The sequence below is a fragment of the Festucalex cinctus genome, chromosome 10 (assembly GCF_051991245.1).
Source record: "Festucalex cinctus isolate MCC-2025b chromosome 10, RoL_Fcin_1.0, whole genome shotgun sequence".
NCBI lineage: Eukaryota > Metazoa > Chordata > Actinopteri > Syngnathiformes > Syngnathidae > Festucalex > Festucalex cinctus.
The window spans coordinates 15,710,104-15,727,328 of NC_135420.1; the positions used below are offsets into that span (position 1 = coordinate 15,710,104).

At 38.2% G+C, this 17,225-nt stretch overlaps 2 protein-coding genes across 10 annotated transcripts in view; one reads left to right on the forward strand and one right to left on the reverse strand.

The window, feature by feature from the left end:
• prkacba (protein kinase, cAMP-dependent, catalytic, beta a) overlaps positions 1 to 17,225 on the forward strand; it is a 294,170-nt gene that overhangs the window by 232,162 nt on the left and 44,783 nt on the right. The gene's annotated exons all lie outside the window — the stretch shown is intronic.
• Positions 1 to 17,225, reverse strand: part of ttll7 (tubulin tyrosine ligase-like family, member 7) — a 78,066-nt gene that overhangs the window by 29,587 nt on the left and 31,254 nt on the right. For all 5 annotated transcript variants that reach the window (XM_077535430.1, XM_077535432.1, XM_077535434.1 and 2 more), the window contains exons 10-13: positions 8,726 to 8,820; positions 5,740 to 5,887; positions 4,619 to 4,692; positions 426 to 561 (exon numbers count right to left, since the gene is read on the reverse strand). In XM_077535430.1, coding sequence (XP_077391556.1) covers positions 426 to 561; positions 4,619 to 4,692; positions 5,740 to 5,887; positions 8,726 to 8,820 — 453 coding nt within the window. The remainder of the gene's footprint in view (positions 1 to 425; positions 562 to 4,618; positions 4,693 to 5,739; positions 5,888 to 8,725; positions 8,821 to 17,225) is intronic.

The following is a 17,225-nucleotide window of genomic DNA, read 5'->3' on the forward strand; positions in this document are numbered from 1 at the left end:
GCCGTCTTCAAACACAATAACATTCTAAAATACAAAATGTGACGAGCAAGGGTTGGATGTTTCAACAAAAGCTGCAATAGTTGCACATGACATCTCTGTCAAATCCTTTCAGATTATTTGTGCGGTGTCAGTCTGACTGTCAAAAAACCCTCTTCGCCATTCACTCTCACCGTTAACTATTAGTTATCAACTTGAAGCCTTTTCACTAACAGTAACAAAAAGGAGAAAATAAAACGGGAAGAAAAGGAAACATGATATGTGGGAAGTGAATTGTGTCTCCCTGATTATTTTTTTCAGTACCCTATATAAACACATGCTTTTTTTTCGTTTTTTTTTCTTTTTCTTTTATTATCCATCTTTGTGATACTGTACATGTATGTGTGTCAATGTGCGCACATTTGATAGTCAGCCACCAAGATACGTGCCTTCATTTGTTTCAGAGGATTATTCATTTCCTTCTGAAGCGAGGCAGCACGCCCAGCGAGGAAGGTCTGAAAGGCGGAAGAGAGCAGGCTTTCATACTTCTCCAACAGCAGCTTGTCGTCTGGGGGGTAAATACGTCTGTTGGCCACAGAGACACATACACAAAGAAAGAGAAGAGCACGGATAGTGAGGGTGGAGTGAACCAAAAGGGAGAAAGAAGGGTCAACAATGCAAGGAAGAAAGAGTGGTGACAACCGAAAGAGACCAACTTTTGAAATTCTGAGAGTAGTTCATAAAGGAGAGATGTGGAAAAAGGGGGACAACAAAGACTGCACACAAGGAGGGAGGACAAGTGGTGACATGAGAGGCTTGCGGGGGCTTATAAAAGATGATGGAGTATAACTATTAAGAGTTTGATGTTTTGGCTCATCAGGTGTGACAGATGAAGCATACAATTAGAATTAATTCATTCCAATAATATGGTGTAAAAATAATGAAGAGGCTGAAGGAATGTGAGTAGCACAAAAAAATCAAATGTGGAAACCTTGAGACAAGAAACGGTATAAACGTCAGTCATTCTTAATGTACAACACATAGCTTCACTCAGATGTCCACCAAACCCTCAAGACTAAACTAACAGTGCTCAGTGTTTTTGTTAGGCCTGAGGGGATTAGAGAAAATGTATAAACCACAGTCTGTTTATCCGGAGACTACATCTTCCAACATGTCCAAAGTCATCAGTTTAGCCATCACGTCAAAACTGTAACTTGACTAAACAAGCATGGTCAGTGTCCACATGTGTCGAGTCAAACTGGACTTCATTACAGGTACAATAACACAGACACCCAGAAAGTCAAAAGATTACAAGCTCTGTAATATTAACACAGCAGCAGCTGCTACCAATCTCCTTTCCTTGGCCAAATCTAATCTGAATATAGATTACCGGCATAGATTAATCAAATTTTCTTTTTTGGCAATGTATTTCCATGAGAGACGCAGGGATTTTCAAATGAGGAAATGTCATACTATTCACAGTTTGCATGAAGGTAAAATTTCAATGCCCCTAATTCAACAACAAAAATGAAAAAAATAAAAAAGCCCAAAACCCCTTCGTCGAACTGACAACTCACTAATATCAAATTGCTTGCAAAACAAAAACAAAAAATAAAACACACAATTCTATATGACAGAATAAAAGCCTATACAACACAACAAGAGTGCCGAAACAAACTAAGAGTGAATAATAGTACAGCAACTGACAACATTCTCATCATAAGGGACATTTGCATAGGACTAGACACGTCATCATCAAAATGTATCGTGAGTGTCATGGCAACTGTATAGCAACTACCAAATACAAATGACTGAGAATGAATCCCACCACTCATTTTTAAATGTCTGACAGTTTAAAAAAAAAAAAAAAAAAAGTGTGAATGTTACTTTGAAAGCATTGCAGTCATCTTAAGAGTTTCAACACTTTACAAATTCACATTTAAACTGTACCACAATATATTTTTATCAAGAAGAAGGAAAAAGTTTAATCCTTTTATGTAAGTCAACATATTGCACACTAAAGTGTACATTATTCTTTTAATTCCCATATTATCAAAGCAGCTTTTTGGCTTCCCATCAAGGCTACATTTTTCCCTTTCTTTGTAAATACACTTAAAACCGTCTCTTTCTTTGCGGTGAACAGAAATTATAATATCTGAGAGAAGGCAGTAGATGTCGCTTCACAAAGAGCTCCATAAATCACGAGTGAACAGCAAAAGGCCACCACTTCAATAGCGGATGTTAACAGCTCTGTGTTGCACCCTTTTCCCTGAACATATGGACTTTTCATTATCACAATGACTCTGCAATATTTTTAATATAAAATCTGACATTATCTGCCTTCTACAAGCTTCCAATTGGAACAGATTCAGATCCCATTTATATCAGACTCTTCATTTCAGTAAATAGTGTCTTTCAGGTAGCCAGCTTACGAGATGTTAAATAGATGATGGCACAATCCAGCTGGCTCGCCTGCACCTAATGATGAAGTTCGACTTGCAACAGCAGAATGCAAAGCAGTGCAGACATCAGACTCTAATTTTGTGCCAGGACTCCAATTGAATGCAAAGGAATATTTCAAAGCAGAATTTATCCTTCACTACCTTGGTAAATATCTTGGATTTCAGGAAGGAAAAAAAATACCTGACCATTAAGCATACACTGGGGCGGCATGGCTCAGTGGTAGAGTGGTCGTTTCCCATCCATGAGGTTGTGGGTTCAATACTCGCCCCTGGTTTCAAATTTTTGAGTCAATTCAGACTAAATTGTAATTATTGTGGGAATGCTCAAAGCATTCAGCTTTTTATTTTCCACACTTCTTTGCCGTATAACTCCCACATAATACTTCCGATTTACACCGTTCAAATTTCAACTTGCTTCAAAAATTCACACCATCTTGGGAATATATCGTCTAATTTGACAGTACTTACAGTATTTACACAATTTAAAGTTAAATATCAACTTTTCCACATTCATTTTCAATGGGACTGACATTGAACTTTTTCTAAGTCCCACTTTCCACGCCCACTTCCATACATAGAACTTCTTGTCATTACCAGCTCGTGATACTGCTCAGGCGCACTTGGTACAATGCATTGTCCAGTAACCAGGGGGTTGCGGGTTCGAATCCCACCTCCGACTGTACATTGCAAATGTATCCATGGCAATTATGCTAAGTGATTTCATGTATACCAACTATCTTAGTTCCACTTTTCCATCGAAATGAATGGCGGTGTACTGCATGCCTAGGTGGTGCTATTGGGTGAATTTTATTTTTTTTCATTTTTCCATTGGATAGCATTAGTTCAATTTTTCCATCTAAATGAATTGGCACTTTCAGATAACACTTTTATATATAAAAATCATTAGCCATGATTTTCAACTAACCAAGTTGGCTCATATGTTAAATACTTGCCTGGCGTTACGGAGACATGCAAGTGTTGGTTCAAATCTCGCTTGGGAAATATTTTATTAGCATTCAGCTTTCAGCATTCCCACGGAATTTCTGCTGAAATTTCACTTTGTCTAGTTTCAGTAGCTATACTGGAATTTTTTTTCAGGGTTAGGCTATATTTATTTAAGATGTTTCTTTGGCTCAATAGAGGACTTTTTAGAGACAGGATTGAGGATCCGTACTGGCACAATAAACCAGTGACACTATCTTTGGGTACATTTGCAGCTCTGTGTAAATAGGATACTGTATTGTATTAAAAACTCTGACATACGAGAGAACAGAATACAAACCGAAAAAGTAGACATAATTTGCAAACAGCCTGATCGCATTTTGAAACTGGAATATAAATATAAACACTGTCTGAGGTGCCTTTTTGCATTGCCAAAAACTACTTGATGGCATATAATATTTACTGTATTTGATGTGTGCTGTGACATGGTCTGGGTCAAATTTCCAAACGGGTAAAGAACTGTAAAAAGTTTGGGAACCACTGCACAAGACTGTTCTTGTGTAAACATACAGTACCCTTATTGTGTAGTCTGTCATATGTGTGTACAGTACATGTGAGGTAATCGTTGCACTACAACAATCTTGAATACAATATTTGTGCACAGTAATGCAGAGTAAAAAGACATCAAGTATCAAAATATCGGGCAACATTTCATTGCATGTTAAAACGACATTGCTTGATAATTAGACCATTCATATTCAAAGGAGCCACATAATCCCAGTTTACAATACAATGAAATTGTGATCAAATAAAACACCATTGGAAGTTTTCAGGTCATCAAACATTGCCACTGTCATATGAAACAAACTCGAGCTTTCATTTAGCTCAAGTGGAAATGTTGCTGACTGAAAAGCCCGTGTAAGAGAAACGGAAGCGAAAAGGCTTTACAAGGGCCAAGCTGTACATCAAAACTTGTTGAATCACATAAAGAGGTGGATCTGATCCATCTGTGAGTCGGCACGCTAACTTCCAAGCTCTCACCGAGTGAGCAGAGTATAATACAAGTGCGGGGGAGAACGGATGATTTGCAGCAAGAAGGTAATGCACACATACTGAATTTGGTGCTGCAAAGGAAAGAAACTTGCTGCTAATATGGTCCTTTCTTTTTCTACTTTACCTCGTGCAGAATATTTTCTCCAGACATTAGTATTATGGTTTACAGGTTGCCTCTTCCATACCTGTAGTTGCCCAGATGTTGTTTTTCATGCGCCTCTCTGCAGATCTGCTTGCGGACCTGCGCCAGTCGTTCTTTCTAGGAGAGGAGAGCGTCAAAAAGATGCATGCATTCAGTTGAAATTGTGCCTCATAGCATAAGTCACCCATAAAGGCCCACATGCCACTGATACCTTTCAGTATCGGTCTTATTAGAAGGGGAGGAAAGGTTCACACCGGAAACGGTGAGCTCTAAGTTACATGTACATTCAATAGACCGACACCTGAATGCGCACTTCAACCATCATGTCCCTTTTAAGTATAGGACGCACTTTCGTGCTACTCACTGATTATTGCTGTGGCTCGTTCAAATGCAAATCAAAGAGGGTGCGAGGCATGAAGTAATAGCAGCTATAGATGAGAAAAGCTCCCTGACTGAAATATAATTAAATGGTGAACACTTGTCTTGGGAAAATTAGGCTTTCAGTGTCTACAAAAATCTGCTTTTTTTTAGTGGAAAGCTTATGGATGTAATGACCAGTTGTGCATTACAATGTGTTTAATTGATGTCTCTGATGAAACTTTAAAATACAAACCGACAACTGCCTGTGAATGAATAATAATCTAAAGTTATATTTGTGATTTTTTTATTATTTTTTTTTAAACTTGTTTGACCACAGTTGCTCAGTAATGTTACACATTATCATGTGGCCAATAAAGTGGAGAAAACCATACAAGGTGTGCCAGTAAAGTTCCATATTTCAAACACAAACTAAAAACTACTAATTATGAGTTTTACCCTTTGATGTGGGCCAACGCACCTGCTCGAGAACATGCTAAGCTCGAACAACCTACCCAACCACCCAACCTGGTGCTGCGATTTTTTTTCCCCCTCCTCCCCACGTTTAAGGTCATCAACGGGCCCGTTTTGAACATTTCAAGACTGCACGGATGCCCGGCAGAGAAGGCTATAAAAGTACTTTACACAACGGGGATTACGAAGATCGAGAAAACTTTTAATTTGGATTTGAAGCATATTTTTTGTGACACCAGTCCTGTAACTTTTCTCAAACACAGTGTAATTCTCTACTTGGGAAGTAAAAGCCCTTAAACTAAATGTAAATGAAATGTTTTCTTTGGAACTCACAAGCTCTTCTCGTCTTCGCTCCAGGGTGTGACGCTGTCGCTCCCAGTCAGATGAGGCAGCCGAGAGTTTCTTTACGGAACCGTGCCCGTAGAGTCGCCTCTGGGCCTCGGCTTTTTGCTGTGCCAGGTTGCGTTTCTTATCGCTGGCTCTACATCAACACAAACAAATGTAAACTCAATGCAAAAAAAAAAAAGGCACTAATACAGACACACAAGTGCAAACAATGCACTAACAAAATATTTGTCCAAAAACACAGCGGAACTCGAAAGTCAAAACCAATCTGTTCAAGAACATGATAACCTCAGATTTTTTTTCATACACACACTTACGAACGCACCCTCATTTGAATAACTTTTCATTACATATTTCATGTTGGCATTGTTTCCAGCATGAAATAAATAAATACCACATGAGAGCAGAATGTTTTTATTTATTGATATGTAATTCTATTTATGTATTTATTCTGTATTCATTTCCACATTTATTTTATATTTAGCTTTGTAGTCTGGTTTATTTTTGTATTTATTTGTATTTATTATAGACATCATTTTATTTATATATTTAATTTATTTCCATTTTATTTTTATATTTAGATTTATTTCAATCTTCTTTTTTAATTTTTGTTTTTTTATTTTTTATTTATTTTGTGATGCATAGATGCCTTTTTTGGTAAATATTTTTGTTTTGTTTTTTTTCTTTAAGGGTAGAGTGTAGGCAGAGTGTGGAGGCCTTATGCAAAATAGATAGGTGAGGTGTTTTTTTTTTAATTGTTTTTAAATATCCATTGTTATTTTCACTTTTTTATTTATTTATTTATATATTTATTTATTTATTTATTTATGGCAGTTTTGGTCCTCCATGTAGGGCATTATCAAAAACCCAAAGAATAGGCCAAGTATTATTATTTTTTTAGCACATTTTCTTGCCAATTTTTCATTTCATTTTTTTTCTTGTATGAGTTGGCTTTGTTCTAATGGTGCTTATTAAAGTTGCCCACTAAGGATTGCATTGCAATATTTGCACTTTTAAAACTTAGCTGAATTTGCCTTCTCAAGGTAATGCGACAGGAGTGCTAGAAACAAAAAAAAAAAACACCCTGCCAAATATCGAACCGTCCAATCAAATATGTCTCACAGACACAAACAAAACCGCTAACGGAAGATGAACATGACCAGACATCTAATTCAAGTAGGCCGTTGCTTGTCTGGAAAATGGGCAATTCATTTTAGTCAATCGCTGGCCCTTAAAATTGGATATTGAGTGGCGTTAGGGTGGGGACAGAGGTTTATCAATGTCCATGCCCAGGCTGCTCTGAATTGATCCCACATTAATACAGTTGGTGCTGTGAGCGGACTCGGGGACCGCAAGCCCCTCCCTTTGGGAGAAGTGAAGCCTTTACTCTATAAGGGACGATCGAGCGAGGGAGAATAGAACAAAGATCACGGTCACTTCAGCATGGACATGAACATGTTGTCAATTTGGGGAAAAAAAAAAAAAAAAAGTTGTTCCACTTCCAACGTTTCATTTGTGATGAAATAATCAAAATAATCTGCCTTCAATCTGTACTGTGAAACCAGCGCCAAGATCAACAATGAGATTATTTTTCTTTTGAAACCATTTTGATTAGACATTTGTTTGGACCTGCTGAGACGATGGAGGAAGTGTTTTGTTTTTTGTTTTTTTTTGTCCTGTGGGATTGTTAAAACCCTCTTTAGAGCTGATCCGACTGGATCTATTCCGCATGCAATTAATTAATTATGTGTGTGTGTGACTTTGGAGCTATTGCAGAAAGCCAAGTGATCAATTCGTAGGCAAGTTCATGACCAGAAGTAGGAATAGAAGTGAACTTCATCAATTTACATGGGGAAAATTAACAAACAATTTCACAATTTTTCTAGTTAAGCATTGTTTTTAATGGAGTAGAAGAAGAGCATACTAGTAAAATTAGAGCCTGGACCTTTTTGTGTGGAGTTTGTATGTTCTCTCTATGCTTACATGGGTTCTCTCCGAGTACTTTGGTTTGCTCACACACTCCAAAAACTAACTAAAGACTCGAAATAATCCATTGGGTATGTAAGTTGAACAGTTGTCTATCTGCATTGGCCCTATGACTGACTGGAAACAAGGCTAAAGTCATCTGAGATTTGACTCTAAGTTAACCCATGACCCTGACCACGATCAGCATTGAGAAATGGATGGAAGCGACGGCAGACTCTCTCTCTCTCTCTCTCTCTCTCTCTCTCTCTCTCTGAATATTTTGAAATCTATTATTCAGAAAAGTCATGCCATGAAGGGGAAAGTTAACACCATTGCTCAACTTTCCACAGCGGGCATCACGTTGTTGCAAAGTAGTTGAGACTGAAACCAAGTAGTGCAAGTAGTCAACAATCAATTCCATGACGATTTTAAAAAAGCACATTGTTCATCGCTGTTTAGTTATTTATTTATTTATTTATTTACTAATTATTGAGTAATCTAAAGTGTTGAAAATAGCTTGAGAGAGTATCTTTTTTTAGACAAAAATTAGCGCAAACAGTGAGGCTAAATATATTTCAATGTGTCTGTTTTGTTAAAAATTGAGAGCTGTAGCGTCTCGTTTTTCTTCTTGCATCACTTTTGGCTCTTAGACCTTTCAAATTGAGTTTGAAAAGATAACGAGTTCTAAAGAGATATTTAACAATAAATCATCCTATTTTTGCTGTTGGTACGCAACAGTAAGTAATATATGGTATGATACCAATTTTAATAATGCAGTGTTTTCTAATTCAAGCAAAAGTATTGTTTTTGGAGATGTGAGGATTTCACCCAATGGCCACGATACAATATTATGCTTGTGTAAACATAACAAGACCAAATTGTTTCGCTAAGTAAAGAACACCAGACAACTGAACCTCTAATCCCCCCCCCCAAAAAAGTAACATATGAAGTTAGCTTTGCACAAGAAATATAACAGATCCATAAGCTAAACTGAGTTGGAGAACATTACCTAATGTTGAGCAGTTTCAGAGCGTTGAGCAAAACTCCTCTCTTGACATCAAAATCAATCTTCTGATCTGTCCCAAAGCTTGGAGCTCGATTGATCTGTTAGAGAGAGTAAGAGTGAATATATATATATATTATATATGTATTTCTACTTCAACTACTTTAGTCATCCAGATCATCGTAATCATCACTTTTTGCTTTTTCTCAAATTAAATAGGCAGACATTGTAGCCAGTTGCAAAGGGCAGTTCTGAAAAGAGTAGATTTTTTTTCTGAAAGTAAAGTGAGTAATATGGAAGGGATATATTATACACATTTTGCTACCTTTCAAACACAAACTAAAGTGTTTTTTTTTTTTTTATATATATGCTTGACTAACACAAAGTAACACAATTGTGAAGTGGAACGGAAATGATGCACAGGTTTTAGAATATTAGGCAAATAAAAATGAACACTAATGCACACCACACTTTCCAGTTTTATGTCCGCTGAAAATTTTGAAAACCATGTATCATTTCCATTCCACTCAACAATTGCTTGCTACTTTGTGTTAGTCTGTCACATAAAATCTCAACAAAATACACTTAAGTTTGTAACTGTCTGGTTACAAAATGTGAAGAAGTTCAAAGGGTATGAAGGCGCTGTATGTTTTTGTTTTGTTTTTTATGAATGAGAGTGACCCTTACCACTTAAAACAGTAATCAATGCTATATAGTTGAATGTTAAACCTATATATAAGCCAGGAACTAAAATTGTCAAAAATATTTCTGCATAATAACATCAACAAATTGATCTTATTTCCATCGTATTCAATTAAGAATTCCCTCAGAGCCAATCGAACAAGCCAAACAGAAAAAGACACAATATCCCAATTAGATGGCAGAAGGAGCAATAAACCTGTTGTCATTCATATGACTAAACAAGTCATGACTTGCTGTGAGCTTTGTGTTCAATTTCACTAACTGAGTTAAGGTCGTAATTATTTCAATATTCATGTTTTTGTGACATTTTTATTTGGTAGTGTGCAATGAAATTATTCTCATGTAAAATGGGTGCCTTGTCGCAATAAAGGTCAGTAAAAACTACAAGAGCCAATGCGTTATTTGAAGAATATAAGGATAAATCACTTGGAAAAAAGAAATAACCCTCATTGTAAATTTCAAAATAGTCCAGTTCAATGTCACATATTGTATCAGGTGTAATACCAAAACACAATCCATCTATCTATTCTGTCTTTCACTTCATTTTCCAAGCAGATAAAAATGAAGGAGTTAAACAGGCAGCAAGGGCAACGTCTTCTTTTTGTTATGAGTTGTTGCATTTAGAAGTCTTTATATTTGGTCACTGAAGCTGTCGTGGATCACTCGCCTGACTTCTGTGCTTCAGTTCCCACTCATTGATGGTGTGAATGAGAGCACGAATGATCGTCTTTCTTACACTGTGCATTGAGATTGACTATTAGGTCACATGGCCGCATGACCATGATAAAGCAGTATAGAACATGAACAGAAGTATGATCTTTACATTTATGACTGCTTTAAAGCAAAATTTTGGGGAGTTTCTTTTCTTTTTTATTATTATTATTTCTGGCTCCCCCGACAGTTAACAATTTACTGTCAAGCAATTTAAAAGTGAACAACAACAGCAGCGTGAAGGCAAAGGCATTGAAAACCTATTAAATTAAATTGTAATAATTGATATTGAATGTCAAAAATGCGCAATGTTAAAATAAACATGTGATCATTTTAGGGTGCTAAGTTATTTTATGCATTTTCAGCATTCAGGGTTGAGATGTGTTCAGGGCCTCAATGATAATAGGAAAATATAAAGAACTTGAGTGTAAGGGAGTGAAAGTATATAGTTGTTAACTTTTTTGCATATATATGAGTTGAGATTTTTAAACTTTGTGATGTCATCCCCATGATATGCACTTTAAGGCGGCTGAACAGGGGAAGATTTGTTTCAGAACATCAGATTCAAGTTGAAAGAAACATATTCAGGTAGTCTGGTCGATATTTTCGTCTAAAAAATGGTTCACTCGTCCCTATCCTCTTTTCTTAAAGCTGTTAAACATACAATGTTGGTGAAATTGCAACAATGATCCACTCAGGGATTTAAGAAAAAGAAGCGTGAAAACAGCACCGGGCCTTTTGCAACCGTTAAGATTTATTTTTTTTAGAAAGAGCCCCTTTTACAGAGATGTGCAAAGTCCCTGGCACTCGGGAACTCCATCCCGCTTTCTTCCTCCTCTCAACGAGTCTTTGCTAATCCTCACACAAAGGTGCTTACTGTTCTGTGACAGATTGGGGCATAAAGCTGTAAAATGATATTTCACAAGCAAAACCAAGCTCGCAGGGACTGACCGAGCCAGGTTGTTGCCAACAGTGGGACAGGTTGCAGAGAAATTGAGTGAGAGTGAGAGAGGAAGAGAGAGTGAGTGAGGGAGAGAGAGAATCACAAATTTCACATCATAATTTAAAATAATGCACCCCAATATAGCATTTTCCTTAAATCTGCATGAAATTAATGCCAATTTTCTGTTCGTCTAATTTCGATATCCTGATGGCCGATACCTTGAAATAAGACCGGGTATCGGCCAGGGATGTAACGATGTCCAAACATCACGATACGATATTATCATGATATGAAGGTCACGATACGATAATTATCATGATATTGTGGGGGCGTTGGCCATATTTAAAAAAGATCACAATATTGTAAAAAAGAGAGCTCATACTAAAAAAAAAAAAAAAAACACAATATTGTACTTTGGTACATAACAGCAATGCATATAAACCACCTACAATCTCTAATAATATTGAGGCACTTATTTGGTAATGCAAGAACACATTGATCGCTTCACAAGCAAATTAGGTTCCCCTTCATCTGACAATTAACGTACATTTTAAACATAGAAGGCCAAAACATACCTAATGAAAATTAAATAGCACTAATAAACTAGCCACTAGAGGGTGCTAGAACTGCACAAATGGACATCAATCTGACTTTTTTTCACAAATGTGTTCCTTTTAAATATTGTGAACATGACGACGACGATATTGTGGCAGTTTTAATATCACAATCACGATAATCACGATATGGCCCTTATTGTGACATCCCTAGTATCAGCCCAATACCATTACCTGGTTATCGGTACTCGCCCGTCCCTAGGTTGTCAGTATGGCGTGTTTGTGACAGCGTATTAGTAGACACTCAGCGGACAACAGAAATGTAAAATGAAATGAACTGACATTTCATGTGCCTGTCATTTGTTGTATTCACTGGAATGTTACGTTCTGTAGTGCACCATTGATATGTATGAATGTTGTGTTCATACTTGTTGGCTTTGGCTCTATCTACTCTTTACTAAACAACAGGTTTGATGATATGTTAATTAATGCTGAATGAACTAGGACCAAATGTACAATGTGAAATTCATAATGTATCATTTTCTGCTCTGCACAGCCAAATTACCTCATCATGTGACTTTGATTATCCCAACCTGCATATCCCATAGTGGAAAACCAATCCACATCTGGAATTTCTATTTCAAACTGTACAAACCAAACAGAACTTTTGGTGGAAATGTTGCTTAGCATATGCAAGCCTGAAGCATCTGCACAGCCTTTTCTAAAATTAAGCCATTGCTACTTTTGTCCTCACAAGTAGAAAACAATCAACAGATTCTTCTGTGTACTGAGGACAGAGCCACATTTGGACTAAAAGTTCTGCTTCTATTTAAGCTCTTGCTGATATGACAGGCAGAATGAAAAGCAAGAAGGCTTTCAAGTGCCTATAGGAAAAAGTCAGACCGGCTGTGATCCCGCCGACGGTCGTCTCGTTACTTGTCTTCGTTTCTGAGTTTGATTTACGGTGTCAAGCTGTCAAGGTAGACTGGCATGGCAGCACTTGCTGTGCCTTTCTTTGCTCTCGCGCAGTCTTACTTTCAGCCTGCCGCACTCGGTTAGCTTCCCCATCCTCTCTCCTTCTTACTGTCTTCCAGCCCATTTTCAGCCCACTGTATGGTTGCTACCTTAATTCATCGCTCCGTCTGTATTTCTCCGTTTCCCTTCCCGAGCAGAGGAAGTCTGGCTAGTCTGGTTCTAATGAACCCCTGCTGGCTCCCAAAGCCCCCACTCTGATTTCCTTAAGTGACTCTGGCAGGATCTTAGAGGAGCCCTTGGTTGCTCCAAGACGCATTCAATAAAAATGTCAGATGAAAAGATTAGACGCTCCTTTTACTCCAGCTTTGATTCCTTTTAGCATCGACATGGCATCAATGTAACCCAAATATCACTTAGTAGAGCAGGAACAGTGTAAGTATGCGGGAAAGTACGTCTATCACGTCAGTAACTTTTTACAGGACAACTTTATCCTCTTATGACCAACCAATTATGCATGACAAGATCAGAGGCTGAGCTGAAAATTGTTAAAATTCTCTTTGCTGTGTAATGTTTTGTCATTCTAGACCCTGAGAGTAATTTTGGGGACATTTACCTCCACTGTAAACTATACTATAACTTTTACGTTTATGTAATTAATTACCACAAACATTATCCATAAAACACTTTTCATATTTTTCTTTATTTTCACTGCATAACACATGGATCTTAAAGACAAAAAACAGGGTAGGCGTCGTTAAAGCTTTGGTAACTGTTAAATTGGTCTGTGCACTTCTGATGGCTCTGTGTTCAGAATTCGCCAAAATCATGTGACACCACCTGCACCACAACTTAGACCTGCTTTCAGATGGTCTAAAGTTAAGTCTACTTTCACCAGGGGTGTGTGAAAGAAAACAGCATTGTGCAGTATGATCTGCCAAATTCCCAAACACGTTAAACTAGGTTTGCACCAACACAAAAAGCAAGATGTGGAGGTTTTTACACTGGACACATGGCCGTGTTTCATTGAAATTCCTGCCTAGATTATCAGTCCCATCTAAATGTTCCCTGTTATTAATGCAATTTCAAACTTTGGGGTAATAAACATATTCAGAATTTAGCTTAGTAACTCAGTGATAATATAACTTGGTCCTTGAGAATAAAACACTCGTGGACATCGATTTACTGTCTGTACCCCATAACAACATGGCCATGGACCCAACACCAATCAGCCGCCTTCTTTTCCAAAACAAATCACCATCCATTGTATTTCTGGAGAAGTCGTCAAACAACTGCAAGGTCTCCTCTTGATTAATCAGTTCAGTCAAATTCCTCCCACTTATTATTCTCAGCAGTGTTGTAAACAAGCGCTGCTTTGACAAGGCTCTGCCGCGCACAATGGAGGGTATCGGCACAGTCCAGCCGCTGCCAGAATGAAGTGTTTGTTGCAGAGCAATTGTGGAAAGCACAGAACAGGAGAGTGATTGAGCAGATGAGCAGTGCCAAATCATACCTTATGGAATTATGGCCAAAAAGTTCAAGGTTACTTAGATCAGGCTATAACATTTTTTGGGGAGGTTTTGTTTTCAGTGTTAGCAGAAAACCTTCAGGCCTTCTGCTAGAAAGCAAAACTATATAGTAAGTTGAGATCAAGTCTACTGAAGCAGTTGAACTTAATTTAGTTAACCAAAGGCGCTTTGAATGGTGACAGGTTCTGACTCCAGTATAACATAAGCTGTAATTGGTACATTCAGTAATAGGGTGTGCGCACTTATGCAACCTTTACCTCAGATGTTTATTTTTACTTTTAAAGGTTGTTTCCCTCCTTTTCAATTGAGACGTACAAGTTACTGGTCGCATTAATGCTGTAAAAGTTATGAAACAATTTAACTTTGGCCTAGCTTGGGGTGTGTAGACTTTTCATATCCCGTAGTCATTCCTGTATCAGCCGTCTTCACTGCTGGGTTCTTTTCTTTCTGTGGTGCTTTAAGTGCTGACAAAAGAAAAGCATACTGGGCTGCTGGTAAAGTTAAAATGTTATACAGTACTTCTAAAAAGTCAGCAAACACAACGGCAGAATATATTGATAAGATAATGACCGTAATATAGTTGTGTTTGGGAGAAAATAGATTTTTCTTTCAAACACCCAACACATTGACTCGTAACTCTATGTACGCTATCTCCATGCAGTATTTATCTTCTGCCTCCATGACATACATGCACAGTCACTCTGTCAGTGGCGTTGCTGCGCGTGATGATAAATGAGTAAATGCTGAGGTGTGTTTTCAAGTAGTGCTCCATATATGAGGCATGTGCACTCCTAACTTGATACTTATTCTGTGAAATAGTCATCCTAGAGGAAAATGGATGTGGATGTATGCAGACAGTACCATACATCATTCTAATTATTCCTTAATAAACCTGTTTATGAGCAAAAGCGTGTCTTGTAAGTATCTACTGCCACCTACAGCTTACAGGGAAAAAGACAAACCCCCTCAGAGCCTGGGACAAAATCAATGAGCATTTAAATAAGAATGAACCCTACTAAGTGCAGCAGATTAATCAAAGGCAGAAGGTAAATTAAAAAGGGAAGGGCGTATTAAAGCAAGAAAATTAAGAATATAAAACTGTATGTGTTCACTGTCATTGCTCACCACTGGAGTTCAATAAATTGAATGAAGACAACTTACAGTGCATACTGTAAGTATCAACGAAATCATTATCTCTATGAATGCTGGATAATGGAGGCTATTGCGGGGGTTCAAAAATATGTAGTAAAAGTCAGCCAAAATTCAAAATCTTCCCTCCAAGGATTCAATGTTATGCTTACGGCTGCTGTTCAGATTTACAACTGTAGGAACACAAACCTTTAACCTCACTACACAGCCCAAAAAAAGTTTGATTCACATGGCCACAAAAGTACGAGGCAGTATTTACTCTGTATGGGAAATTAAGTACTACACTTGAGTTGAATTTCATTTGCGGTGCGTGTTTGTATGCGTTGGGAGGTGAAGGAGAATAAAACATCCACGTGTGGGTTTCTTTGCGGACGTGAGCATTGCGGCATCTGTTTACACTTGCCATCGCAGATTAGTCCCCACAAACACACGCATACATTTGCACTCAAAAGTAAAGGAAGTCTGGATTATGTTGGCTCTGAGGGATGGACGGTTAAACCAAACTCATCTTGAAGCAATCGGCTAGAGCGCACTAAAAAAGAGGAAAGTTGCAGGAAGGGAGGGAGGGGAGGGGTTGAAGTATCACCGCCTTTGGGGAAGCAGTCCAGCTGCAGTCTGTGGGTCTGTTGTCGTTATGCCAATTCACACACAAGCGCACGCACACACTCGCACGAGACACAAACATCCCATGCCACGGTTGACCTAACCATGCCCGCCTCATTAGTTGCCAATCACTCTGCACAACCCTTCTGGAGCAGCAGGGGGGGATAGAAAATGGGAAGGAATGGATGGAGAGATGTAATCACAACCATCAATAATCACGCTGCCTGCACTGCAGCGTGTACTGGCATCTCTGGGGTTCCAGTGACTATAATGAGGCTGGACCTCAATCTATTTGTCTTTTGTGGAGGTTTTGTGGACACCTTCTGGAACCTTGCGAAAATGATAAATTATAGCTTATATAGCTGTGTTTATTCACTGCGTACATACTGTTTTGCCAGCCCCCTTCAAAAATAAGTCCAAACTTGAGTAGAGAACGTGTTGCACATATAACGCTGCCCCTAGATTTCATTACTCTGAATTTAGAGATGGATTACGGACTCGGATTCTTTATAATAAATTGCATCATGTGCCCCCATTCGTCTAACCTGGCAATAAACAGATTGATAATTGTGATTCACTCAAGGGAATTCTTCACGTTATGAATCTGGGACTGCTCCACTTCGAGCTGATTGGACGATGCGGCATCTTGTGCACGTTTGTTTTGACCAATCACGGCAACGGATAAAAATGTCGTCTTCAGTCTCATCTTAGGAAAAAAAAAAAGGCGGGGAAAAAAGCATGAACATCTTTACCAGATAAAAATGCACGAAGCACCTCTCACTGTTCAGCATTCAACAAGGAAACGGTGAGAAATTCTGCAAGAACAGAATTAATTGCAGCGTCCATTCGTCTATTTTTGGTTTGTTCGTTTCCCCCGGCGTCGACGCTTCCTGGTTTCGTCACAGCTGCATGTCCCACCCTAAACAACGCCTGATTGGTCCGACCTGACAAAGGTTGTTTGCGAACGTATTGGCGGGAGCAGTACAAGATGGATTCTCGTGGTATTTGTTCAAAAATACGACAAGAAGCCATCTTGGACTGCTTCCGCTGATCGTAGAATTTTTTTTATAAATAACACAAGAATTCAGCTTGCTGGCAAGGTTACCGTTAGTGTGTATGTGCCCCCCTCCGAGCAGCTTGTGATGTCATTTTCAGTCGACAGCAAGTGGCAAAATGGCCGCCCCCTGAGCTGGATAAAAATGGGTGGATTTTGCTGCTTAACTCATATTCCAAAAACGCAATATAGGTATTCATTTGTCATAGTCTTGAGCCAATTTGCATATTTTATTCAAACAGAATATTTGCATCATAAGCTTTACTCTGCAAACATTCTTTCAAACTAT